This window comes from Molothrus ater, chromosome 29, assembly GCF_012460135.2.
Source record: "Molothrus ater isolate BHLD 08-10-18 breed brown headed cowbird chromosome 29, BPBGC_Mater_1.1, whole genome shotgun sequence".
Classification (NCBI taxonomy): domain Eukaryota; kingdom Metazoa; phylum Chordata; class Aves; order Passeriformes; family Icteridae; genus Molothrus; species Molothrus ater.
In genome coordinates, this window is record NC_050506.2 from 1,173,531 (window position 1) to 1,196,751 (window position 23,221).

The window sequence follows — 23,221 nt, forward strand, 5'->3', positions numbered from 1 at the left end:
AATCCCCGAATCACTGAGCTTGGAAAACACTTCTGAGTCCAACCCGTGACCGATTGGCACAGAGAAACTGTGTGAACCACATCCAGTCGTTCTTTGGACAGAACCAGGGATAGGGATTCGAAGAAATTCCCTCATGTCCAACCTGAACATGGCCGGACCTCCCTCAGCACAGCTTGGAGAAGAGGGGAAGTCATAAAGTCAAAGACAGCGGCATCATCATCCTTTTCCCCCCCTTGACCCAAAACCACGCTACGGCGATTTGTTTTAAAAAATATGTCTTTAATAGGGGTGCTGAGGAGAGCGATGGGAGCTGTGTGGCTCAGGGGCTGTGGGACAGGAGCAGCCATGGCGGGCTCAGTCCGTGGACTCGAGCACGGACTCGCTGAGCGCCAGGTCCCAGTAGTGCTCGGCGCTGTGCTTCTTGAAGTGCTCCCGCGCCATGTTCTCCGTGGGGCACTGCTTGAACTTCATCTCGCCAAAGCTGCGATCCTTTGCCGTGCCCTGGTGGGAGATAAGGGGTGACGTGTCACCCTAATTCCCACCCGGCTCCGGGGGATGTGGGGAACGTGGCAATATGTGGGTTTTTTTCAGGTTATAGCTCAAGGAATGGGATGGAAAGTTGGATCCCACCTCAGCACCTCACCTTTGTTTGTTTTCTTAAACCACAACTCACCTCCCAAACCAGAGAGCATTTGTTTGTTTTCTTAACGGACTCCTCATCAGACTCATCATCATCTGCAAAAACCCCACAATAAAGCTCATTTAGCCCCTGAGGTGGAGCAGGACTCCCCCCCTCTCCCAGCAGCACAGCATCTCTCACCCTCTCCCTTTGTGTTTGACGTCTGCTCGTCCCACTTTATTCGATGCAGCATAAGACGTTTGAATTTCTTCTGTGCTTTCGGGCCTGTGGAAGAATCAAGATTCAACATTTTCAGAAAATCTCTTAACCTGCAGCTAGCAAAGGTTCCCTTCCTCATGGGTTTTCTGACTGGATTTCTGCACTCTGCATCATTAACAACGTAATTAAGGGAGTTTTTAATTGCCTCCTCACTTCCTTGTCCTTCCCTAACCCTGTCACCAATTTCCATAGCAATTGCTGCTGGAGGCAAGCTCCACAGTGCTCTGTGGTGACCCAAGCCTGCCTAGAAGGCCTCACCTCCTTCTACCACCACCACATTGACATCTTTGTGCAGAACCACCACTCCTGTGAGGTACAGCTGCCCAGCGTTCGCTTCAATTTTGAATTTTTTTGCTGGATTGCTCAAGTTTCGAACCCTAAGGAAAAGATGAAAAAAATAAAATATTTGTCAAAAAACCAGAACTAAGAGGTCCCTCCACCCCCCAAACTCACCTGTGAGATCTCTCTGAGCTCACTCACCTGTACACAGCTATGTGAACTCCCTGGGAAACATCTTCCTTGAGCTTTTTCACCTTCTTGGCTTTCCGCTGCTCTGCCGTGAGCTTCCTTGCTGCGTTCGCCTCCTCGTGAGCCCTGGAAACCAACAGCACTGAAAGGACTGATCCTAACCAAAACACTAGCACTAAATCTACCCAAAAGTGTCCCAGAACGTCACAGTACAAGGTGCCACCTACTTCTGTCTCTTGGCCATCTGTGCTCGGACGTGAGCTTCCACTTTTGTTGGGTCCTGGACAGCTTCTGTGCCCAGCACCCGCATCAGGTTGGAAATCCTCACTGCAAGGGAATGGAAGAGGTGCTGGGAGGGCTCCTCTAGGAGAGAGGCTCCCACTGGACAGCTTTTCCCACCAGAACAATTGCACACAGATAAATCCAGTGTCTGTGTGGATTTCAGATCCCTGCAATCCCATCAAGGCTGTGCTGCTGTTTCAGCATCCCCAAAGCCTGCCCAGGGCCTGGCTGTCACTCACCTTTGGGCTCTGGTGGTGGCATCAGGCCCAGCCTGACCTTCTCCTGCAGCTCCTTCTGGGCTTCTCGCCGTGTCTGGCGCCGTAATTTCTTCTGCTCTTTCTTGGTTAAGTACACACCCAGGGTCACCGGCGTGTCACTGTCCACTGGAGGGAAATGAGACCATCAGGAATGTGCCCTGGAGGAGCCAGGGGGACACAGGCAGTGCCACACAGAGGGGATGGGGCTGCTGGGTGCCCCCAAGCCAGGGCCATACCTGGGGGGTTGAGCTGGGCTGGGTGCTCCACCAGGTTGGTGATCCCAAAGTATTCGTCTTTCTTTGAGGTCGTGCCACCTTTTCTAGAAAGGAGAGAGTTGGGCATCATGGCAGAATTGCCAGCATGAATTCCTGCACAAATGCCAAGCCAGAGCTCGATGGGCTGAAGGAGAGAGTTTTTTCTCTCCTTTTCTAGAAAGGAGAGAGTTGGGCATCATGGCAGAATTGCCAGCATGAATTCCTGCACAAATGCCAAGCCAGAGCTCGATGGGCTGAAGGAGACCCACGGTGGTGTTAATGTACAGGAGTCTCCCCACATTTTGGGGTTCAGAAGCAGGGCCCCACATCCACCACGAACACAACTTGTGCACAATGTTCATGCTTGGAAATAAAACCAAACTTCCCCAACTTTGGGCTAAAATATCCCTCCAACTCCACAGCAGCTGCTCACTTACTGCAGCCCCCAGAGAAACTTTGGGAGCAAACCCAGTGCCTGGGTGAAATTTTTTGGTGAAATTTGATGCTCAAGCATGAACATGATTTCCCATGTGCTTTCCACACCCACTGTGCAGTTCCTGAATTCCTGCTGTGGCAGAACCATCAACACCTGGAAACACTCACAAATCCAGGCCGTTGGGGATGATGTAGGAGTCCCACCACTCAATCTCTGGGATCTCCCCCTCCTTCAGCTCCTTCTTTGGGGTGATCAGAGCCAACTTGGTGGAAGTGTGGATCCCAGTTTTCCTGGCAGCCTGGGAGATCTCTGCCTGCAGCTTTTCTAGCTGAGCCTGAGAAGGAAAATGGAACAGAAAGGTCATTGCAAAGCAGCAGAAGCTCTGTGGAGAGCTGAACACAAATCACCTGCTGATTGATCTGGGTTCTCAAACAATCTGAAGCAGACTGCAAGAGAAACCACGCAGCACGTGAGGGTGAGGGGAAGCTCCCAAGAGTGCCAGAACTCTGCTCTTGTTCCTGAGCCTTTCAGGACCGTGGAACATTCCCAAAGGAACATCTCCCTCTAAGGATTGTATCCCTGGACGTTTTCTCTCCCCTTCTCCCCAAGAACTTGGAGCATTTTAACAAAATTCCTTTAAATCTCCACTTCTGAGCTGACCACTCAGCCAGAAAGAGACCTGTTCTCTTGGGAACTTCCAATGTTTTGTCAAAACAAAGGAGATTTTGCCCTTCAACAGGTGAAGACGGTGGTGAGAAAACCCCTTGCTGACTTGGGCACACACCATCCCACCAAAAACAGGGTTTTTAGGAAAAAGTTTCAAGTGATTTGACTGGAAAACTTCAGAATCAAAGCCAGTCCAGGAGAGGAGAACCCCCTCGTACCCAAGACCTCTGATACCTTTGTTCTCAACCTTTGGGCAATTTTCTCAAATTTGCCTTTTTCATGGAACTTAAAGGTGCGTTTCTGCCGCTGGGCCGGGGTTATGGAGACCCGTGGGTCAAAGTATGTGTTTGATTCCATATCTTCTGAGGGCTTTTCCTTCAGCTGCTGCTTGAACTGCTCCCTCTTCACTGCCCTGATGTTGGCCTTCAGCGTGGGCATGCGGTGGGTGAGCTCGATCTCCTTCCCGCTGGCATCCACGGTCCGGCCCTGCTCGTCCAGGATCAGAGGTGTTGGCTTGGTCTGATCCTTCAGCTCCACTTTCCTGGGGGACAGGATAAGATGTGTTCTATTCAAATGTGAATGCAGTGCTGAATCAAAGGAAATTTGAGCTTATTTCCATGGTTTCTGTATTTTTACAGCTCATCTGTACTGCCAGGAGAGACTCCAAGCTTGGAGAAAAGACTCCAATCTCAGCCAAGGGAGGAGGAACCTCCATTTCACCTCTTTTAATGTAAATTCTGTTCCTTCAGCAGCAGTTAAAGCCATTGCTGGGGAACCAGCAGCACTGGAGAAGTGTCACTGTCACATTTTCTGAAAAATCCCTTTGCCAGGATTTCTTCTCCTGGGAAGCTGAGAAGCTTCAGAGAAAAATGAAAACAATAATGATCTGCTTGCTTCTCCTGTGTTTTGCTGCTTTGGAATGTGCTCTGGAGCTTGTTTATCCAACAGGTGGTTGTTTCATTGGTTTCATATGAATTGTTTTTACTTAAAGACCAATGAAGAGACAGTCACGAGTTTTAGCCTTCGGTCTGCATCCTTTGTGTATTCTTTAGTATAGTTTTAGTATAGCATTGATATGATATGATATGATATGATATAATATAATATAATATAATATAATATAATATAATATAATATAATATAATATAATATAATATAATATAATATAATATAATATAATATAATATAATATAATATAATATATATTATTATGATATTATATATGATATATGATGCAATGTGATATGATGTAATGTGATGTAATGTAATATAATGCAATATAATGCAATATAATGCAATATAATGCAATATAATGCAATATAATAATAAATTAGCCTTCTAAGAACATGGAGTCAGACTCCCTGATCTCTGCCCTTGTTGGGGTTATCTACAATTCACCAGAGAAGCCTTTGTCCAGTCCCTGCCTGGCACTGGGGTTCGCCCTGGTACTCACGGTGGCGCGATGCCCATGGCGTGCAGGTTGGCCAGTCCCACCATGTTGGCGTTGCCAATGAGCCCTGGTTTCAGTGCCAGCTGAGCCTGGATCCTGGCCTGCAGCTCTGCAGCTTTCCTGGCTTTCTCAATGGCATCGTTCATGAACGTGGCTGCCTGGGAGGGCTGGATGGTGTTGCCGATGGGGAGCCGCTCCGATTGCGATGAAGAAGAAATTTTGGGCTGTTGGAAGAGGAGGAAGTTTTGATCCATGCCTCTTCCAGCAGACCCAGGCAAATATTTCACAGCTGAAACAGGGGCCAGGGATGTGAGGGATTTGCCTGTTACCTGTGGTGTTGGAGGACTGATGAAACTCAGCTGCTTTTTCCTCTCCTCAATCTGTCGCGTGGCTGCCTCCATCATCTGTTTGATCTGTAGGAAAAAACAGACAGTGAGTTTCCCTTTGCTCTGTTTGGGATACAAGTTAGGATAAGCTCTACACTGTGTGGGGACACAGCCCAGCTAAGACTGACCTGGAGCTTGGTCAGCATCCCTGGGCTCTCTGATGGTGGGCCTGGAATGACTTCAGGCTCATCCTCCACCTCCTCGAACCGTGGGATGCGCCGTTTCTTGACACCAGAGGATTCCTTGGACACCTCAGAGTCATCACCAAACACATCCTAATGTAAGGAAACAGCAGAAAGCTGTGGTTAGAACAAAATGTCCTCCTCCCAGAGCAGGATTTGAGATGAGAAACCACCAGCATGTCTCAGCTCCAGCTCCGTAACGCAGAATTCCGGGGTGGCACTTGCAGGCTGAGCCCAAGCCCAGCCTGGGCCCTGCTCCCCCACCAGAGAAACACCAATGAAGTCCATGCAAGAGGAGGAGACATCACAGGGATGAGCCTGCCTAACAGCACCACTGCTCCCCTGGCTGCTCAGAGGGGGGAACTGGCACTGAGGAGATGTGGAAAGACAGAAAAAGCCTGCCCAGGGCTGATCTGACTGGGATAAAAACATTTCCACGTCTTCCACCAACTTGAGAGGGTTTGGTGAAAGAATCTGTGCTGTCCTATCAAGCAAAAGGAGGATGTGGCTCTGTTCCCAGGGAGTGTTGGGACACCTGCAGCATTCCCTCACACTCCAGAGAAGCACAGCTCAGAGAGCACATGGAGCAATGGCCCCTCTGATGGGCTTTCAGCAGCCTCAGGTGTCACCAAACAAAAGGCACAGCACATTTTCCACAGAGCTCTGGTCAGGCCCTGTGGATTCCATCAGCAGTGCCTGGTTTGTGTGTGGAAACCTGGATGTAGTGTGTGTGTCAAGGTGTTATTTGAAAAGAAAATATACACACCGGTTGGGAGCGTTAGTTGCAATCCCTTCTTCACTACAACGGTTCATATCCTACAAGGACACTTCCTCAGCCACACAGGTACTTCTTGGAAAACCTACAAGTTCAAGAGAAAGGACTTGCCCATAGTATAAAGTGTGGAAACTTTACGTTCAGTTCCTGACCTTCCCAAGCCATGACCTACCCCAGAGTGAACCGAGGAGCGGCCCTGGGAATCAGCACTGCCCGACGCCATGGGGACAACAGGAGCCAGGAGAAATCCCTGTCCAAGCCTGTGCTGGGGGCAGTCACTCACAGAGTTCTGCCACAGCCTGACCACCTCAGAGACCTGTTCGTGTTCCTGCAGGGTCCACACAGAGCCAGAGCGCGATGGATGAGCTCCAAGGAATGGGATTGCAGAGAGAAGAGCGAGGGTTTGGCAGGAGGAACATCTCTCTCCAAGCCAAGAGAGCCAAGAGAAGAAGGAGCAGATTCTGCTGTTGCTGCCAAACCCAGCTTCTGGCTCAGCCAGGAACACCAGCAGTGCTCAGGCCAGACAGCCCTGTGGCTTCACTGGGGAGGGGTCCCCTGCTGCAGCCCCAGCCCTGCTCCTGCTGCCATCACCAGATCCTTCTGTCATCACAGATCCCTGCTGCCATCACAGATCCCTCTGCCAGCACCAGATCCCTGCTGCCATCACAGATCCCTGCTGCCATCATCAGATCCTTCTATCATCACCAGATCCCTGCTGCCATCACCAGATCCTTCTATCATCACAGATCCCTCTGCCAGCACCAGATCCCTGCTGCCATCACCAGATCCCTGCTGCCATCACCAGATCCCTGCTGCCAGCACCAGATCCCTGCTCCTATCACGAGATCCCTGCTACCATCACAGATCCCTCTGCCATCATCAGATCCTTCTGTCATCAAAGATCCCTGCTCCCATCACCAGATCCCTGCTGCCATCACCAGATCCCTGCTGCCATCACCAGATCCTGCTGCCAGCACTTGCTCTCCCCAGCAGGCTGTCACCCCACTCCTGCCATCATCAAGTGGTGGCACTGCCACTGTCCCCACCTCTGCCATGCCCATGGGAGCACTTGGACCTCCAGCCCTGCTCAACCCTCACATTCCCACAGCCCCAGGGACCAGCTCAGAAAAGAATTCCTAGAGGGAAGTGAGGAGTCCCAGCATTCCCAAAGAGATGCAGATCCTGAACAGAACTGTTCTGGCTCACTGAGGTTCAGTGCTGACTGCAAGTGTTGGGGAAACCCAGACTGCCCTAAAATAGGAAGCTCAGGAAGAGTGAAAGGAACGTCACTGTGAGCAGGAGCAGCACAGAGAGGGACTGCCAGACTTGTAAGAGTGGTGGCAAAATGGAATTCTACAGGATGGTGAGAGAAGTCCTCAAGAGAAGAAAGGAAGTGAAAACAGCGTTGGATGCACCTTTCACCATCCCAGGCAAGGGAGAAACAGCAGAGCAATGGAATCCCAGCTGGAATCAATCCTGTGCTAGGACAGGAGTTGCCAAAATGCACCTCTTGTTGATTCTGGGTGGAGAAAGGGAATGAAAACCCCCCCAGATCATCCACCACAGCCCCAGGTGCTGTGTCAGGGCACAGGGAGCAATGGGACATCACTGGGAGCAGCTGTCCCAGGCTCCAAATGAAAATACAAGCACAAGGAGCACTGAGGAGAAGAGATGGATCCCCATGGATTCACTCCAGCAGCCTCACAGAAAGCCAAAGCCAGGCTTCCACCTCGGCTTTGGGAAAGAGAACCACAAGGTAAAGGCTCCCACACTTCACCATGGAGAGGAGTCATTTCTCTTGAACATTCCAAGCTGTACCTCTCTGGAAGAGGAGAGTGTGCCAGAGCACCAGTGCTGCCTCCAGGCCACCCAACCACAGGAATAAACCAAGCAATAATCAATAATCAATAATCACCTTTAGCTCCCGTTTCCTGTTCCGGTCGCTGTTGGATTTGGAGTGCCGGGAGCTCCGTCCTTCCTCCACTGCCTCGAAGAGTTTGTCCACAAATCTCAGGGTGGAATCATCCAGGAAGGGTTTGAGGTGGTCTGGAAAGGAGGAAAATCCCATCAGTGCACAATTCTGAGCTCGAGGTGAGCAAGAGGATGGAGAACACACAGAGATTCCTTGGAAAATGGAAACCACTTAAATTTAAGTGTGATTCAAATCTATAAACACAGGGAGACCTGGAAGCCTCTGGGATCTGTGGATTGTGTTGTCAGGAGCTTTAAACTAAGGGATCAAGGGAGAAGCAAAGCAGGGCTGTAATGGGCAAAAAAAGCACCTTAGTTAAATTTCCATTTCCAGTTCCTTGGATGAGGAATTCATTTTTACTCGTTGGATTTTTTAACACATCCCAAGGCCTCCAGCTGAGTCTGGCCTGATGGATTTTCCCCTCCTCACCTGAGAGAACCACCCTGTGCCTCTGCCCCTCCACCCTGGTGAGGTTTGGGGCTGTTTTCCATCACCATTTCCAATTCCTTGAATGAGGAATTAATTTTTACTTATCAAATTTTTTAACACATCCCAAGGCCTCCAGCTGAGTCTGGCCTGATGGATTTTCCCCTCCTCACCTGAGAGAACCACCCTGTGCCCCTGCCCCTCCACCCTGGCAAGGTTTTGGGCTGTTTTCCATTAAGAGAACCGCCCTGTGCCCCTGCCCCTCCACCCTGGCAAGGTTTTGGGGTGTTTTCCATTAAGAGAACCGCCCTGTGCCTCTGCCCCTCCACCCTGGCGAGGTTTTGGAGCTGTTTTCCATTTCCAATTCTTTGAATAAGGAATTAACTTTTACTCATTGGATTTTTTAACGCATCCCAAGGCTTCCAGCCTGACGGATTTTCCCCTCCTCACTTCATGGAGGCTGACAGAACTGCCCCTCCACCCTGCTGAGTTTTTGGGGTATTTCCCAAGCCCAGCTCTGGACATACCAGCTGCTTTTTTCTTGTCCATGCCCTTGCCCACGCAGTTGAGGGCCGCAGTGACCACGGTGGGCTCCGAGAAGCCGAGCACGCGTTTCACCGTCTTCTCTATCCATGGCTTCAGCTCGTCCAGCTCACGCTTGGACAGAGACATCTCTGCTCAGGCTGCAAGGAGAAACATCAAACAGGGCCCTGGGTTTCATCACCTCATCCAAATCACCCCTTTGAGATGAGTTTTTGGAGAAATGTATCACAGTAGAGATAACTCTGCTACTGTAGGTGGCGTAAAAGCAGCAGGTGGTGTTGGAACCAGGAAAGTTTTAATAAAAGGCAAAATAACAAAGCTCTATAGAGAGAAAACTCGAGCTAGGAGCTCTTGAAGAGGCTTTTACTCTTAGTAAAACACCCCACAAAAGCAATTTGTTCTTTTTTTTTTTCTAATTAATTGCTTAGGTGAGACCTTTTGGCTTCTGTCCAATTGGCTGACCTTAAGTTTGAGGTGAAGTCCCTAAAATCTTACTCTGTCCAATTTCCTATCCTTAATTTTGAGGTAAAGTCCCTAAAGTCTTATGAAGTGTCCTTTTACCTAATTGAAGAAAGAAACTTTAGGGCTTTTTTCCTTTTTTAGGAGATAAATGACAATTTAGTCACTTTGTCAACAAGGGGCACATTCCTACAATCACCTCCTCCCTCAGGATCAGCTCCACGGCTGGGAAAAGCTTTTTTGGGCTAAAATGAGGCAAACCCCATGAGGAGGAAGGTCTGAGCCCCCTAAATCCCTCCATGGGTTTGGGGAGAGGGATGCACTGAGTGCAGAACACGTGGGACAGGAGAACTCCCTGTGCTCTCACTCACCCTACAAAACAACTTGAGCCCCTTCCCCAAGGTACAGCCCCAAATCTGGGCTGGTTTCTGACACTCACATCCCCTCACAGCCAGGGCTGAGGCTGCAACTGCTTTTAACTGGGCCCTAATAGGATTTGGGGAAATCTCCTTAGGGCTGAGCTCGAGCTCGGCACCAAGGTGGGGCTGAATGGAGACCTGGGCCAGCTGAAATGGGTCTGGGGTCAGGTATCCTTCCTGGGAATGGGGTCTGGGGTCAGCTATCCTTCCTGGGAATGGGGTCTGGGGTCAGCTATCCTTCCTGGGAATAGGGTCAATTATCCATCCTGGAGCTGGGAATGGGGTCCTGGGGTCAGGTATCCATCCTGGGAGTGGGGTCCTGGGGTTCAGTCCTAACAGAGCCCCTGATTCCAGGTCCATGAGCAGTTCCAGGAGGTGACTGCTGCTCCCCCCAGAGCCTGGAAACCTCTGCAGGTTCTGCTTTTCCTGGCAGCTTCCTTACGGACAGGTTCAAACAGAGCCCAAACCCGGATCCTGGCGTTTCCCCCACGAGTTCTGAGCCTGGAAAGGCTGAGGGCAAGCAGGACAAACAAATTCCAGTCCCGAGACACCACCAGCTCTGAGCACGTCCGTAATAAACCACAAAATTCGTGTAATTAGAGCCGGGTCAGCCTCCACCCGAGCTGAGCTACCGGAGAAGCAGCAGCTTCACTTCACGGCTGTTCCCGTGTCACGCCGGGACAGCGGAGCCGCCGTGGGGAGGGGACACAACCCCCGGAACCGGCATCGGGATCAATGAACGCGGCCGAGCACCGCCGGGGTTCTGTCTCACACGGACAAACCGACAGACAGACAAACAGAGTTCCGGAGACACGGGGCTTCCACCGACCCCGCTCCCGCAGGGCCCGGCATCCCCCGGTGCCGCGGAGCTCCGCCCGGGGCCCGGCCCGGCCCCCTCAGCGCGGCGCGCCGGGCCCGGGGCCACCTCCGCCACCGCCTCCCTCGCTCCTTTCCCCCAACCCGCCCGCTTCCCCCGTTCCCTCCATGCCCTCCGAGGCCCCCCAGTTTCCCTCACCGGCGCCGTTCCCTCACGCCGCTCCCGGTCCCGGCCCGGCGGCCCCTGACGGTGACGGCGCGTCGGGGCGGAAGCGGAAACGCGCGCGCGGCGCGTGCGCGACCGGGGGCGCGCGGGGGCCGCCGGGAAGGCGGGACCTCAGAGGGGCGCGCGCGCTCGGCCCCGCCCATAGCCCCGCCCTTTCCCCCTCACGCCCTCATTAACCAAACTCAATTAAAACAATCAGAGCCAGAGGGTTTTTATTGGGGTAGGACCCCCCTCAGCAGCCCGGCCACGGGTCCTGGCGGGCGCTCCTGGCCAGGAAGGCGATCCTGCGCGCCATCTCGGCGCAGTACACCCGGCGGCACGCCTCGAACGCCCGCCGCCGCCGCGCCCGAGCCGGCTTCTCGTAGTACCGGGAGCGCCGCACCGCGTCGGCCACGCCGTCCTGCGCCAGGATCCTGCGGGAGGGGAAACAGCGGTGACAGCGGCAGGGAAGGATCCGGGATGTGCGAGGAGGGAAGAACAGCCAGCCCATGCTGCCAGCCCTCGGCCCGGTCCCGGTGCAGGCCCCGCGGTCCGGTCCCCGTGCGAGCCCTCGGCTCGTTCTCATCGCCGTCCATCCATGAGGGGACCGAGAAGGGGAAGGAACCCCCCGAGCTCTGTTTCAGGTGGGATCTATGAAGTTGCGTGAGCACAGAGCTCAGCGATGGCAGCGCCTCCTCCTGCGCTTCCCGAGGAATATTCTTTTATTTCACTGCTCAACACCCAATCCCAGCGGCTGGCAGGACGTGCAGCTCATGGGAAAAGCCCTCCCGTCACTTTCTGCTCCGGAAATTCTGGTTCTGAACCCAGTGCGTGAAGGAATTGGAGCCCCTCCGGACCGCCGGTTCCCCCGGGCCTCACCTGTTGAGGACGCTGTACGCCGCCTCCACGTTCCCGTTCTGCACCATCACCGTGCGGCCCACGAAGCGCAGGTGGTTCGCCATGGCTGCGGGATGGGGCCGGTGGAACCGGGCGGCCCCGGGGCTTGGAGGAGCCGCTCCCTCCTCCCCGCGCCCCGGGACACGGCAAAGAACCCCAGGTACAGAGAGGGGCCGGTGCCTCCCGCCCCGCTCCCGGGGACACCGAGGGGCCCACGGGAGCCCGAAGGGAACACGGCAGGGACCCCCCGCCCCACGAGCGGCCTCCCCCCGCCCCCGGTCAGGCCGCTCCCGGTAGGGTCCCGGTCCCGACTGACCCCGGTGCAGCCGCGGCCGCTCTGCGCCGGTACCGGAAGCGGCTGAATGGCGGAATTTCCGTTGGGAGGGATTTCCGGTACTGCCGGGACTTCCGGCTGGCAGAGCCGGGACCGGCGGCTCTCGGGGTCCCAAGCGGAGGGGACAGAGGGGCACCAAGGGCCGGGACCGGCTCTGAGCCCCCCCCCCCCAGGAACGGGAACGCCGCCCCCGCCCCACCGAGCACAGAGGACAGGACACCGGCTGGCCCCGGCCGCTCCCGCGGCGTTTATTGCTTCCAGCAGGGCCGGCTCCGGGCCCTCCCCACTCGAGGGGGGTCCCACGCTGCCCCCCAGCCGCCGGGGGAAGGCACAAGCCCGGGAGGGCCCGGTCCCCGCGGGGAGGGGGCTCCGCTCCGGCCAAGGCACGCGGCCGCCCCGGGGTTGGGGCTTCTGGGGGGATTCGGTGCCCCCCCTGGTCAGTCCCGCCCGCCCGCGGGTCTCACTGACCACCGGTAAAAAATAAATCAAAAAAAAAAAGGCAAAACCAAGAAATGCAGACGAAATCTCCCCCCCCGAGCCGGGGGGGGCGTCACACGTCCGGCGCTGGGGGGGACTCGGGGGGTCCCCGCTGCTGTAAGGTCCCCGCGGGGCTGGCGAGGGGGAGCTCCCCGGGCAGGCGGCGGCACCGGGGAGCCCCGGCGGGACCGGCGGGAGGGCGGCGGCGCGGGGGAGCCGCGGGAGGAGCCGAGTCCAGCGCGGGTTTGGGGGCGACGTGGGGGAACCAGAGGCGCAGCATGGCCTCCACCTGCAGCAGCGTCCCCAGGTAGCGGGCACTGCGGGGAGAGAGCTCGGGTCACCCTCTGCGGAGAGGGGGACACGCCCGTGCCTCCCCCCCGGGGTCACGGGGGACACTCACCCCATTTCTGGCTTCTGCAGCACCCCAATGATCCGCTGGAGCCGGTCCATGGCCACGCTCTGCTGGAAGCTGCTCAACCCTGGGGAGGCCCGAAATTGGGTGAATTCTCCCCAAAGGGAAAGAGGTGTCTGGGGGAGAGGGGAAGAGGGCGTGGGCGGCACCCACCTCTATCGTATCGGCCCCGCCGCAGCCCCTCCAGCAGCTCCGCCAGCGGCCGGATGAAGCCCCGCAGCTCCCGGCACTGCCAGGAGGAGGAGGAGGAGGTGACTGCGCTGCAGCCACAATGGGGAGGGGGTCTCGTGTACCCCTTCACCCCCCAAACCCTGCTCGTCCCCACCCACCCATTTCAGGTGGGGAAACTGAGGCAGGCTCAGCTTTTTTATGGGACCAAGCCACCCCCCACCTCCCATCTTTAGCGTGCCGCTTTGTTTTGTGCCAAAACCTCACCTTTTGTGCCAAAACCTCACCTTTTGGGCAAAGAGTCGATCGCCATCGCTGGAAGGGACATCCCCGCCCTCTCCTTTCCGCGGGCGCTTCCCCCCGCGAGGGGACGGCGGCGATTCGGGGCTCGCCCGCTCCAGCCCCCCCGGGCGCTTGCGGCTCCGCTCGGCTTTGGGGGGGCTCCGGGGGGAGCTCTCGGCCTCGGCGCCGCTGTCAGAGGCAGGGGAGCCGCAGGAGCAGGCGCGGGCAGGGGGCTCCATGGCGGGGTTGGCCCCCCCAGAGGAATCTCTCGCTGCGTTCAGCTCCAGCTGAGGCTGCCTGGGAGATGCAGGGAGGGAAACACCGGGGGGATATCGGACAAAAATGGAAGACGAGGGAAGAACTGCCTTGTTCTCCCGTGGGGGTGTCATCCCCACAGCCCCAGCGCTGCCTCACGTGGGGGAGCAGATTGGGCATCTCCTGAGGCAGGGTGGGGGTGCAGGGACCCAGCTGGCAATGGGACCCTTCACCCGGGACACCCCCAGCCCCAGGACCAGCCTCAGGGACACCCCAAGCCCGGGGACACCCACAACCTCAGGACCACCCCCAGCTCCATGACACCCCCAGCCCCAGGGACATCCCCAGCCCCGGGACCAGCCCCTCTCCTGCCAGTACAGCAACCCCCCAACCCCGGGACCACCCAGTCCCGGGGCCCCCCAGAAGCTCCCCCCCTCCATCCCCTGCCGCCCCCTCCCCAGCCCTGAGATCCCCCTGCAGGAGCCCCCACCATGATGGGACCCCCCAGGACCTCCCCCCCCCGGCCCCGGTCACCCCGGATCCCACCTGCTCCCGCCTGCACCTGCGGTGGTACCGGTGTCTGTGTCCCGGTGTCGCTGTTCCCGTCCCTGCCCCAGTGCTGGTATCACCGTTCCAGTATCAGTGTCCCGTCGCCGGTATCGCTGTCCCCGTTTCCCGGCCGGTGTCAGTGTCTCTGGGCAGGCGCGGCGGTGGCCGTGCCGGTGTGCCGGTGCCGCTGTTCCGGTGTCCCGGTCTCTCTGTCCCGGTGCCGGTCCCGCCCCGCCCGCGGCGGCCCCACGCGGACACGTGCGTGGCCGCACGTGCCTCCGGCCGGGCCCCGCCCTGCTCCTCTCCCATTGGCCGCCGCTCCCGGGGAGGCCCCGCCCCTTCTCTACTATTGGCCCGCTGCCGCCGCCCGGTGCTCATTGGCCGAAGGGCGGGGCTCTGGCCACGCCCCGCTGCGAGGCGATTCGGGGCACGCGGCGCCGGGCACTGCCCCCGTTCCCTCAGCCAATGGGCGGCGGTCCCGGCCGCGCGGCTCGGCCAATGGGCGTGACGGCCCCGCCCCCTTCCGTTACATAACCGGGGCGGGGCGGCGCGTGGGCCCCCACGTGGGGGCGGGGGCCCCTTGTGACGTCACGCTCGCGCGCGGGGGACCGCCCACGGGGCGGGGCTTCCCGGGGAGGGGCGGGGCCGAGACCGCGTGCGGGGTTTGCCCGGGGCTCCCCCCGAGCGCCCCCAACCCCTCCCAAAATATTCCCCCGAAATCCCTCCCAGGGCCAGAGCCCCGAGTCCGGCTCCCCTCCCACGAGGCTCAGAGTGACCCCGAGACCCTTCCCCATGACCTTTCACAAGGCCCAGGGACCCCCCAAACCCTTAGAGCCCCCCATAAACCCTAATCCTATAAACCCCTCACCCCATAAACCCCAATCCTATCAACCCCTCACCCCATAAATCTCAATCCTACAAACCCCTCGCCCCATAAATCCCAATCCTACAAACCCCTCACCCCATAAATCCCAATCCTACAAACCCCTCACCCCATAAATCTCAATCCTACAAACCCCTCACCCCATAAACCCCAATCCTATCAACCCCTCACCCCATAAATCTCAATCCTACAAACCCCTCACCCCATAAACCCCAATTCTACAAACCCCTCACCCCATAAACCCCAGCCCTGCAAACCCCTCACCCCCCAGTTCCAGCGCTCGCCGCCCCATCCCCACCCTCCCCTCACCCCGACACCCCGGGCATGGCGCCTCCAGCCCTCCCCGTCCCCCCGGGGGGGCCCTTCCCCCCGGGTGGGTATTTAGGCCCGGCCCGGTGGCACCCGGCCCCCCTCGCCCCCCGCCATGCTGAGTGTGCTGCTGCTCCTGGGGGGCCTGGCCCCCGCCCTGCCCGCTGGTGAGTCCCCCCGAGGTGCCCCCCACAGATCCCACTTTGGGGTGCACCCCCAGCCCCGCTCAGCTGCTCCCGTGTGGGGTCAGGGGACTCAGCCGAGCCCCCACCCCAAATCCTCCACTCTCCCCAACAGGTCCCCACTGGACGTACGAGGGTGAGTGGGGCCCCACGCAGGGACCCCCCCATTTATCCCCACACCCCAAAACCCCCCCATGAGCTGAGGGGCTCCCATGGGGTCTCCCCAGAAGGTGGGAAGGTGGATGGGTGACAGCCCCCCTTAATTTGGGTCCCCCAAATGGGAAGGAGATGAGCAGATCACCCCTTTACTCCCCCCTGGGACCCCCCAAACGTGTCCCCAGACATCCAGGACCCCCCAAATGGGGAGGAGATGGGCAGATCACCCTCTTGCTCCCTCCTATACGTCTGTGCCCCCCCCAAATGGGCACCCACCTGGTTCCCCTAAGCCAGGCGGGGGTGAATGGGTGCAGCCCCCCATTTTTCCCCCTCCTGCCCCCCCTTGCCCCCCTCGCTCCAATGGTCCCTTTGTGCTCCTTTACATAAGGCTCCTGCTGCCAAATCCAATTAGGATCCGACCTTGGCCAAATCCCGCTAAGCCCCATCCCGGGGGGACCCATGGGTACCCCCCCGGCCCCGCGGGCTCGGCTTTGTCCCCGCTCTCCCGCCTGGAAAAAATGTCCCCAAGCAGATTAACGAGGCCCTTGGGAATGTCACCAGCGTCCCCGTTCGGGGGGCACCGAGGCCGTTTGGGGTCACGGGGTGAAGATTGGAGGGGGGGGGGGTCCCACAGAGGTTTCGGTGCCCCCCAGGTCCCCACGGGCAGCAGCACTGGCACGAGCGACACCCGGAGTGCGGGGGCCGGGCTCAGTCCCCCATCGACATCGCGACATCGCGGGCACAGCCCGAGCCGTCCCTGCCGCCGCTGCTGCCCGAGGGCTACGAGCACCCCGAGAGCCCCCAGCTGACCCTCGCCAACAACGGCCACACCGGTGAGCACCGCGAGGGGCGAACCGGGCGGTTCCCGGTGCCACAGCCCCGCTGATCCCGTGTTCCACAGCCGTGCTGGCGCTGCCGCCGTCCCTACGGCTCCGGGGCCTGCCCCGAACCTTCGCTGCCGTTCAGCTCCACTTCCACTGGGGCCGGCCCGGGAACGCCGCTGGAGCCGAGCACCTGCTGGACGGGCACCGTGCCCCCGCCGAGGTACCGGGGAACAGCTCCAGAAATGGGTCTGGGGGCGGGAAATGCGGTGGGAAAGGAGGATGGAGCAGGTTTGGGGTCAGGAAGTGGCGTGGGAATGAATTGTGTGGGAAATGGTTGTGGGAAACAGCATGGGAACAGCGTGGAAAATGGGTTTGCACAGCAGGGAATGGAAAAGGCGTCCTGGGGAGGGAAATGGGTCCGGGGATGTGAAATGAGCGCGGGGAGGAGATGGGGTGCAGGAAAAAAAGGGTGGGAAACGGGAGTGGGAGCAGGTCCGGGCACTGCGGGGTGGGAGCCGGGACAGAGGCTGGGATGGCTGGAATGGGGGGCTCAGGGGGTTGGGATGGGGGGCTCGGGGGGGTCGGGAGTGGCAGGATGGGGGGCTCAGGGGGTCCCTCCCGTGCCGCAGATGCACGTGGTGCATTTCGACACGGAGCGTTTCGCCGATGCCAGCGCGGCTCAGCGGCACCCGGGCGGCCTGGCCGTGCTCGGCGTCCTCCTGGAGGTACGGACGGACCCCGTCCCCGCGCCCCCCACCCGCGCTCCCCCAGCCCCTCACTGACTCCCCCTCACTCCCCCAGGTGGGAGATGACCCCCACCCCGCCTATGACAACATCCTGAGGCATCTCGGCAGCATCCGCTACGCAGGTGAGGAGAGGGAAGGCGGAACCCCAAATCCCCCTCCCAGCACGCCCCAAATTGCTCCCCCCTCACAGGGCAGACGGTGGCCATCCCCTCCTTCAGCATCCGGGAGCTGCTGCCCGAGCACCTGGAGCGCTACTACCGCTACAACGGCTCCCTGACCACCCCGCCCTGCTCCCAGAGCGTCCTCTGGAGCCTCCTCCCGCAGCCCGTCCGCATCAGCCGCGCCCAGGTAGGAGCCGCTCTGCGGGGAGACCCCCGCGTTTGGCGGACACGGCCCCCCCAGTGCTGCCCTTTTCCTTTTCCCTTCCCCTCCCTTCCAGCTGGAGCAGCTCCAGGGAAGCCTTTACTCCACGGAGGAGGGCGAGCAGGAGGAGCCGCAGCTCCTGGTGGACAATTTCCGAGCCCCGCAGGAACTGAACCAGCGCCTGGTGCTCTCCTCCTTCCCCAGGGGTGAGCGGAGGGGGGGGTGGGAAGGGTCCCCTGCACCCCTCAAGTGGCTCCTGGAGCCCCAGGAGCTGGCCCTGAGCCCAGTTTTTCCCTTGCAGAGCCTGAGGGATATTCCACAGGTAGGGCCAGGTGGGAGGTTGGGCTGGGGGGGTCACACCTGGACCCCCCTGACCCCTCCCCGGGTGTCACACAGGTGAAGTCATCGCCATCATCTTCGGCACCGTCGCCGGCTGCGTCGGCCTCTTCCTCGCCGTCCACTTTGGGGCCAAGAGGATGCGGTGAGACCCTCCCCAGAGCCCTCAGAGGGACCCCCAGAACTGGGGGGGACCCCGAGCTCTGTGCAGAGACCCCCCCTCACCCGTGTTTTCGCCCCGGCAGGGCGAGGCGGGGGCAGGCACAGGACGTGGTGTTCAAAGCTTCCTCCCGCCGCTCGCCCATGGACGCTGGACCCTCCCGCTGACCCCTGACCCGGGCTGGGCCGGGCTGGCTGGGCGGGACCGGCCCAGGCCATCCCCCAGCCCCACGGCGAATAAAGCCCTTTCCCCCTCCTGGTGGCTCTTTGTGAGGAGGGAACCGCTGCCTCTGAGGGGCTTTGGGGCTGGATCCCATCATCCCCAAGAAACCAGAACCCCCCGGGTGCCCCCCAGGGCTGGAGCAGAGCACAGTGAGGGGAGTGACCCCTGTCCCCCCTCCCCTTCTCCCCAGCAGCCACAGTGTTTTTGTAAAAGGGTTTTACTCTTCATCAAAAAAATAATTTACCCCCCCTGGGACTGAACAGGGGTGAGAAGGGCAGAGCATCCCAGTCCCAGCATCCCCCAGCCCCAGAGCATCACCAGTGGCTGCACCAGGGGTGGGTGACAAACACAGACAAACCCCAGAGTGACAAACACAGGGAAATGGGGGGGTCCTGCCCTGACTCCCCCCAGGGCATCTGGCCCACCCTGACCTTCCCCAGAGGCTCAAACTGAGGGAAAGGAGTTAAGAGAATCTGGGAACAAAGGGGAGAGAGTGGTGGTCAGACCCCAAATTCCCCAGGAGCAGCAGTCAGACCCCAAAGGCCCCCAGGAATCTGGAGCAGGAGAGGTGAAGGCTTTCACAGGAGTATCTGGCTGTGGGGCCACGGCTCCCTCACCCCTCAGGAGGCACCTGCAGCGCCGAGTAGAGCATGGCCTGGCCCTCAGGCTCCTGCTTACCTAGGGGAAAAGGGGCATTTATGAATCTGGGGGTGATTTAGGGGCTTGTGGAAGCCGCCAGGAAAGCAGCCCCCATTCAACAAGACTCATCCACCCCCATCCCAGCAGCCCCCAAAAGTGACACCCCACTCCCCCTTACATGAGAGGCACTTGAGGACGTTGTGGAAGGAGCCACCAGCGGTGCTGAAGGCCCAGAGGCCAGTGCAGAGCGTGAGGATGAAGATGGGGCCCAGGCTGGCCTCGTACCACGGGTTCAGGAAGGTCTGGGGACACAGAGAGAGGTCACACCTTCCTGAGCCCTCCAGGGGCAGCAAAGGGAGTGCCCAGCCCTGTGGAAACCTGACTCAAACACCAGCTGAGCTTTGCGCCCCCAAATCCTTCACTGACCTCCTCCAGCCCGGGCACCCCAAGGGGCTGGGGGTGCCTGGGGCTGTAACTCGCCCCACAGCCCCAGGCAGGGATTGGGGGGGAGCTGGTGGGGGTTCCTGTGCCCCCCAGGACTCACCAGCCCCGAGGTGAGCAGGTGGCTGCCCACCACCAGCCCCAGGCCCCCGGCGCGGCGCCGCTCACAGGCGTCAAAGAAGATGATGCCCCAAAAGGTGTGGAGCAGAACCAGGGCCATGGTGAGGAAGGCTGTGGGGAGAGACACAGAGCCTCAGAGCCTTCCTCCTCCTCCTCCTCTTCCTCCGTACCATGGCTCCAGCAGCTCACCAGAGGTGATGAAGAAGTACGGGGAGTCCCCGTGGATCCCGACGGTGCCCGGCCCCGCGGAGTCCGCCAGGATGTTGGTGATGGAGAAAAGGCCACTGATGATGCCAAAGGAGAGCCCAGACACTGTGGGGGAGCCGGGGTCAGGGGAGCCCCCACAGCCCCGGTGGGGTCAGGGAAGGGCAGGAGAGGCGGATGCAGCACCCAGGGGCTCTGCTCACCGTAAGCCACGCGCCGCAGGGAGAGCGGGGAACGCCCGTCCTTGCTGAGGGTCGCCAGCCCTTCATCGGCCTTCCTGCCCCGCCAGAGAGAGAGAGAGAGACCCAAACCAGGGAGAGGGTGAGCTCCATGCCAGGGAGAGGGGAATGGAGAGGGTGAGCCTCAATCCAGAGAGGGGAATGGAGAGGGTGAGCCCCATGCCAGGGAGAGGGGAAGGGAGAGCGTGAGCCTCAATCCAGGGAGAGGGGAAGGGAGAGCGTAAGCCTCAGTCCAGGGAGAGGGGAAGGGAGAGGGTGAGCCCAGTCCCAGGGAGAGGGGAATGGAGAGGGTGAGCCCCATGCCAGGGAGAGGGGAATGGAGAGGGTGAGCCCCATGCCAGGGAGAGGGGAAGGAAGAGTGTGAGCCCCATCCCAGGGAGATCATGAGCCCCATCCCAGGGAGAGGGGAAGGGAGAGCCGCGGTGAGAGGAGCGGCTCCGCTCGTTCTCGGGGTTTAACAAGTAAAACACTTTGTGGGGTTCCTCGGGACACAGAGCCCCAAACCTGCTCTGGCTTCTCCAAGCCTGGGGACACCCCAGCCCCCGGCACAGCCCCGGACGGGCTCTTACTTGAGCATTTTGAAGCAGGCGAAGCGGCAGAGCTCCTGCAGCAGCACCGCGGCGGCGGCTCCGAGCGGCAGCAGCGCCGCGTCCTCCCGCCCGCTGAGCTGCACCCACACGGACCAGAGCAGCGAGGCCGCCAGCAGCGACAGCAGCCAGAAAAACGCGCTGAGGGCAAACGGGACACCGGGATGGCACCACGGGTACCGACACCGGGACCGGGACCCGCGCCTCAGGGCTCCTCGCTCCGCCACAGCTCCCTCAGCCGCCCCCGGCAGCAGCAGCGCCGCGGTGTCCCCCGGAGCCGTCCCAGAGAAGCCCCCAAGGGCCTCTCGGACCCCGGCACGGCCCCCTCAGCCCCCGGCCCCGCTCACCCCGCCACCAGCACGATGAGGAGCAACGGCTCCGCCGCCACCGTCAGCAGCACGAGCGCGGCCGCGGGCCCCAGCGCGATGGCGGCGCAGCCCAGCAGCACCGCGGCGGCCATGGCGGCACCAAGAGCGCCCCCCGGCGGCCAGGAGGACCCGCCATGGCCATGGGGGGGTAGGACCAGTCCCGGGACAGGGGGGGACACGAGGGGACAGGGGGGGACACGAGGGGACACCTGACACGGCCTGTGCCCGGGGTCACCTGTCCGCAGGGTCACCTGCTAGGGTCACCTGAAGGGTCACCTGTCTGCAAGGTCAGCTGTCCAGAGGGTCACCTGTCTGCATGGTCTTCTCTTCTCTTCTCTTCTCTTCTCTTCTCTTCTCTTCTCTTCTCTTCTCTTCTCTTCTCTTCTCTTCTCTTCTCTTCTCTTCTCTTCTCTTCTCTTCTCTTCTCTTCTCTTCTCTTCTCTTCTCTTCTCTTCTCTTCTCTTCTCTTCTCTCTCGCCCTTCCCCTGCTCTCTCCCCATCACTCTTTACATTTTTTCTCTATTCCAAGCCCCTCACCTCTCCCTTTCCGATTCTGTCCCCCAAACCCACGCTGCTGCTGTTTACAGAGGAGTCGGGAAGAACAGGAAAACTTTATTTAGACTAAAACTAAATTTATTCTATCAGCCAGCAAGAACAGCCTGGACGGCTCCAGAGCCCCTCCCTGCAGATTATTCCACCTCCCTCTGGACTGACGGTGCCACGGGGAGTGCTGGGCACTGAAAATGAAGATTTTTCATCCATCTTCACGTCTCCTGCGAGGAAAACTCCAAACAATGTCCCCTGCAGCCTCTTCCGCAGGAATCCTGCGAATGCCATCTCCTGGGCACGAGGCATTGTTCAGGGGAGAATCAGAGTCACTGCCTGCCTTGGATTAATTCCCCTCCTTGTTTTGCTTCCGCCTATTAAAGCTGGGAAATGACACAGCACATCCGAACCCTGCTGCCTTCAGCTGCACCTTCCTCCTCGGACCGACCCCCCCAGCACAGCACCAGGCTCTGGGTGTCCAGAGCATCCCTGCAATGGAGCCCCCTCAGCACAGCAAGAACCAGGAGCCTCCTTCTTCCTTCTTTTTTCCTCCTCTTCCTTCCTTTTTCCCTCTGGTTTGGTTCACATGTTGAGTTTTCCCTCAGGAAAGCTGCGCCTCCCTCGCTGCTCCGTTGTTGTGTTGATTTTTGGCAAAAAAAAAAACCCCAAACTTTTAATAATTAAAAAATAAAGACATAAAAATAGAAATATAAAGCAAAATAGGGATTTGGGAGAATAGGAAACAAGGTTTTGGGATGGGAGATGGAAAAGCCCTTGGTCTGCCTCCTTTCTGTGCCTGTGATGGGTTTGCTCCGTGATGCCCGATGTGAAGAATCACTAAGAAAAAAGGCAAAAAGAAAAAAAAAAAAACAACAGAAGGAAAACAGAACAGTTTCCTTTTCCATGCAGAAACACAATTCCAGAGCTGCACCTGGGATGCAGGATGCTGCTGGGAAGTTCCAGCTGCTCCCAGCCAGGGAAGAGCAGCTGTTTCCCCCCTTTGGTACCTTATGGCACATTTCATCCAGGTCTCTTTCTTTTAATGGAGTCTCCAAGTTTTCCCAATTTTTGCAAGTCTTAGACCATCACAGCCAGTCCTGGAGCCATTCCCAGCCCTGAGCCAGCAAATCCCACTGAATTGAGCTCCCACGCCAAGGGTTTGTCCATTCAACCCCATCTGATAAGCCAGAACCATCCTCAGGGATCTTCCTCGCCCCTTCCCTCCCCATTCCTTTAATCCCAGCATATTTTAACCCTTCCCTGCTCCCCCAGTGCCTCCTGGCTGAGCTGCTGACCCCAGCCCTGCTGGGATTCTTCACAAGGAGTTCAGATTTCTGCTTGGGTCGGGATTTTTGAGTTTGGTTGTTATTCTTGAGGAGGAGGGAGAGGAGGGTCTTGTGGAGAGGAGCATTTGCAGAGATTCACTTCCTGCTCAGCATTCCTGGGCATTTAACCCTTTGCCAAACAGATGGGGGAAGCTCCTTCTGCAAAGCACAGGGAGGCTGGGAACCAGCTTTGGGATGTGCTGGAAAAATTCTTCAGTTGGGTTCGCTCTTGGTAGGAAAAAAAAAGTCTGCTTTGGGGCATTTGGGTTTAACATTGATTAGAATCCTTAAAATCTACAGAAA

The 23,221-nt window shown here is 58.7% G+C and overlaps 5 protein-coding genes across 8 annotated transcripts; 1 reads left to right on the plus strand and 4 right to left on the minus strand.

The window, feature by feature from the left end:
- Positions 1–258: 258 nt before the first annotated feature.
- On the minus strand, positions 259–10,954 carry PRPF3 (pre-mRNA processing factor 3). 2 transcript variants are annotated; one of them, XM_036397808.1, is made up of 16 exons: positions 10,889–10,954; positions 8,980–9,135; positions 7,970–8,100; positions 5,226–5,372; positions 5,041–5,124; positions 4,715–4,935; positions 3,496–3,802; positions 2,763–2,929; positions 2,142–2,224; positions 1,888–2,031; positions 1,594–1,693; positions 1,379–1,492; positions 1,157–1,275; positions 821–904; positions 674–735; positions 259–501 (listed from the first exon to the last, which is right to left on the minus strand). In XM_036397808.1, exons 2-16 carry the CDS (start codon positions 9,122–9,124, stop codon positions 355–357), a joined length of 2,055 nt encoding a protein of 684 aa, XP_036253701.1. In that variant the 5' UTR covers positions 9,125–9,135; positions 10,889–10,954; the 3' UTR covers positions 259–354. The 2 variants fall into 2 exon arrangements, with proteins under 2 accessions (XP_036253701.1, XP_054373587.1); XM_054517612.1 differs by lacking the exons at positions 8,980–9,135; positions 10,889–10,954 and adding an exon at positions 6,046–6,139 and having other exon boundaries at positions 7,970–8,052.
- Positions 10,955–11,110: 156 nt separating this feature from the next.
- Positions 11,111–12,175, minus strand: MRPS21 (mitochondrial ribosomal protein S21). 2 transcript variants are annotated; one of them, XM_036397988.2, is made up of 3 exons: positions 12,108–12,175; positions 11,774–11,858; positions 11,111–11,328 (listed from the first exon to the last, which is right to left on the minus strand). In XM_036397988.2, the coding sequence occupies exons 2-3, from the start codon at positions 11,854–11,856 to the stop codon at positions 11,148–11,150; spliced, it is 264 nt and encodes an 87-aa protein (XP_036253881.1). In that variant the 5' UTR covers positions 11,857–11,858; positions 12,108–12,175; the 3' UTR covers positions 11,111–11,147. The 2 variants fall into 2 exon arrangements, with proteins under 2 accessions (XP_036253881.1, XP_036253880.1); XM_036397987.2 differs by lacking the exon at positions 12,108–12,175 and having other exon boundaries at positions 11,774–12,066.
- Positions 12,176–12,349: 174 nt separating this feature from the next.
- On the minus strand, positions 12,350–14,682 carry CIART (circadian associated repressor of transcription). 2 transcript variants are annotated; one of them, XM_036397920.2, is made up of 5 exons: positions 14,266–14,682; positions 13,470–13,761; positions 13,168–13,243; positions 13,003–13,081; positions 12,350–12,919 (listed from the first exon to the last, which is right to left on the minus strand). In XM_036397920.2, the coding sequence occupies exons 2-5, from the start codon at positions 13,701–13,703 to the stop codon at positions 12,676–12,678; spliced, it is 633 nt and encodes a 210-aa protein (XP_036253813.1). In that variant the 5' UTR covers positions 13,704–13,761; positions 14,266–14,682; the 3' UTR covers positions 12,350–12,675. The 2 variants fall into 2 exon arrangements, with proteins under 2 accessions (XP_036253813.1, XP_036253812.1); XM_036397919.2 differs by lacking the exon at positions 14,266–14,682 and having other exon boundaries at positions 13,470–14,004.
- An 893-nt stretch (positions 14,683–15,575) lies between these two features.
- CA14 (carbonic anhydrase 14) lies at positions 15,576–18,473 on the plus strand. The gene is made up of 11 exons (XM_036397713.2): positions 15,576–15,627; positions 15,758–15,778; positions 16,452–16,631; positions 16,700–16,842; positions 17,252–17,347; positions 17,424–17,490; positions 17,559–17,716; positions 17,808–17,937; positions 18,033–18,053; positions 18,128–18,212; positions 18,313–18,473. The coding sequence occupies exons 1-11, from the start codon at positions 15,576–15,578 to the stop codon at positions 18,392–18,394; spliced, it is 1,035 nt and encodes a 344-aa protein (XP_036253606.2). The 3' UTR covers positions 18,395–18,473.
- Positions 18,474–18,648: 175 nt separating this feature from the next.
- On the minus strand, positions 18,649–21,154 carry APH1A (aph-1 homolog A, gamma-secretase subunit). Its single transcript, XM_036397918.1, has 7 exons — positions 21,027–21,154; positions 20,662–20,820; positions 20,057–20,130; positions 19,839–19,961; positions 19,633–19,760; positions 19,267–19,390; positions 18,649–19,127 (listed from the first exon to the last, which is right to left on the minus strand). Exons 1-7 carry the CDS (start codon positions 21,137–21,139, stop codon positions 19,063–19,065), a joined length of 786 nt encoding a protein of 261 aa, XP_036253811.1. The 5' UTR covers positions 21,140–21,154; the 3' UTR covers positions 18,649–19,062.
- Between the last annotated feature and the right edge of the window lie 2,067 nt (positions 21,155–23,221).

Bases quoted from the DNA above. Each gene is read 5' to 3' on its own strand.
- PRPF3 (XM_036397808.1), bottom strand. From the start codon at position 9,124: ATGTCTCTGTCCAAGCGTGAGCTGGACGAGCTGAAGCCATGGATAGAG. The intron at 2,032-2,141 runs GTATGGCCCTGG...ATTTCCCTCCAG, and splicing joins AGCCCAGCTCAACCCCCCAG to TGGACAGTGACACGCCGGTG. The intron at 1,694-1,887 runs GTGAGTGACAGC...ATTCCCTTGCAG, and splicing joins GCCACCACCAGAGCCCAAAG to TGAGGATTTCCAACCTGATG.
- MRPS21 (XM_036397988.2), bottom strand. From the start codon at position 11,856: ATGGCGAACCACCTGCGCTTCGTGGGCCGCACGGTGATGGTGCAGAAC. The intron at 11,329-11,773 runs GTGAGGCCCGGG...CCCCTCCCGCAG, and splicing joins GCGTACAGCGTCCTCAACAG to GATCCTGGCGCAGGACGGCG.
- CIART (XM_036397919.2), bottom strand. From the start codon at position 13,853: ATGACACCCCCACGGGAGAACAAGGCAGTTCTTCCCTCGTCTTCCATT. The intron at 13,244-13,469 runs GTGAGGTTTTGG...TCCTCCTGGCAG, and splicing joins ATCGACTCTTTGCCCAAAAG to TGCCGGGAGCTGCGGGGCTT. The intron at 13,082-13,167 runs GTGGGTGCCGCC...GGGCCTCCCCAG, and splicing joins GCGGGGCCGATACGATAGAG to GGTTGAGCAGCTTCCAGCAG.
- CA14 (XM_036397713.2), top strand. From the start codon at position 15,576: ATGCTGAGTGTGCTGCTGCTCCTGGGGGGCCTGGCCCCCGCCCTGCCC. The intron at 15,779-16,451 runs GTGAGTGGGGCC...GGTGCCCCCCAG, and splicing joins TCCCCACTGGACGTACGAGG to GTCCCCACGGGCAGCAGCAC. The intron at 18,213-18,312 runs GTGAGACCCTCC...TCGCCCCGGCAG, and splicing joins TTTGGGGCCAAGAGGATGCG to GGCGAGGCGGGGGCAGGCAC.
- APH1A (XM_036397918.1), bottom strand. From the start codon at position 21,139: ATGGCCGCCGCGGTGCTGCTGGGCTGCGCCGCCATCGCGCTGGGGCCC. The intron at 19,761-19,838 runs GTGAGCTGCTGG...CTCTCCCCACAG, and splicing joins GTACTTCTTCATCACCTCTG to CCTTCCTCACCATGGCCCTG. The intron at 19,391-19,632 runs GTGAGTCCTGGG...CTGTGTCCCCAG, and splicing joins ACCTGCTCACCTCGGGGCTG to ACCTTCCTGAACCCGTGGTA.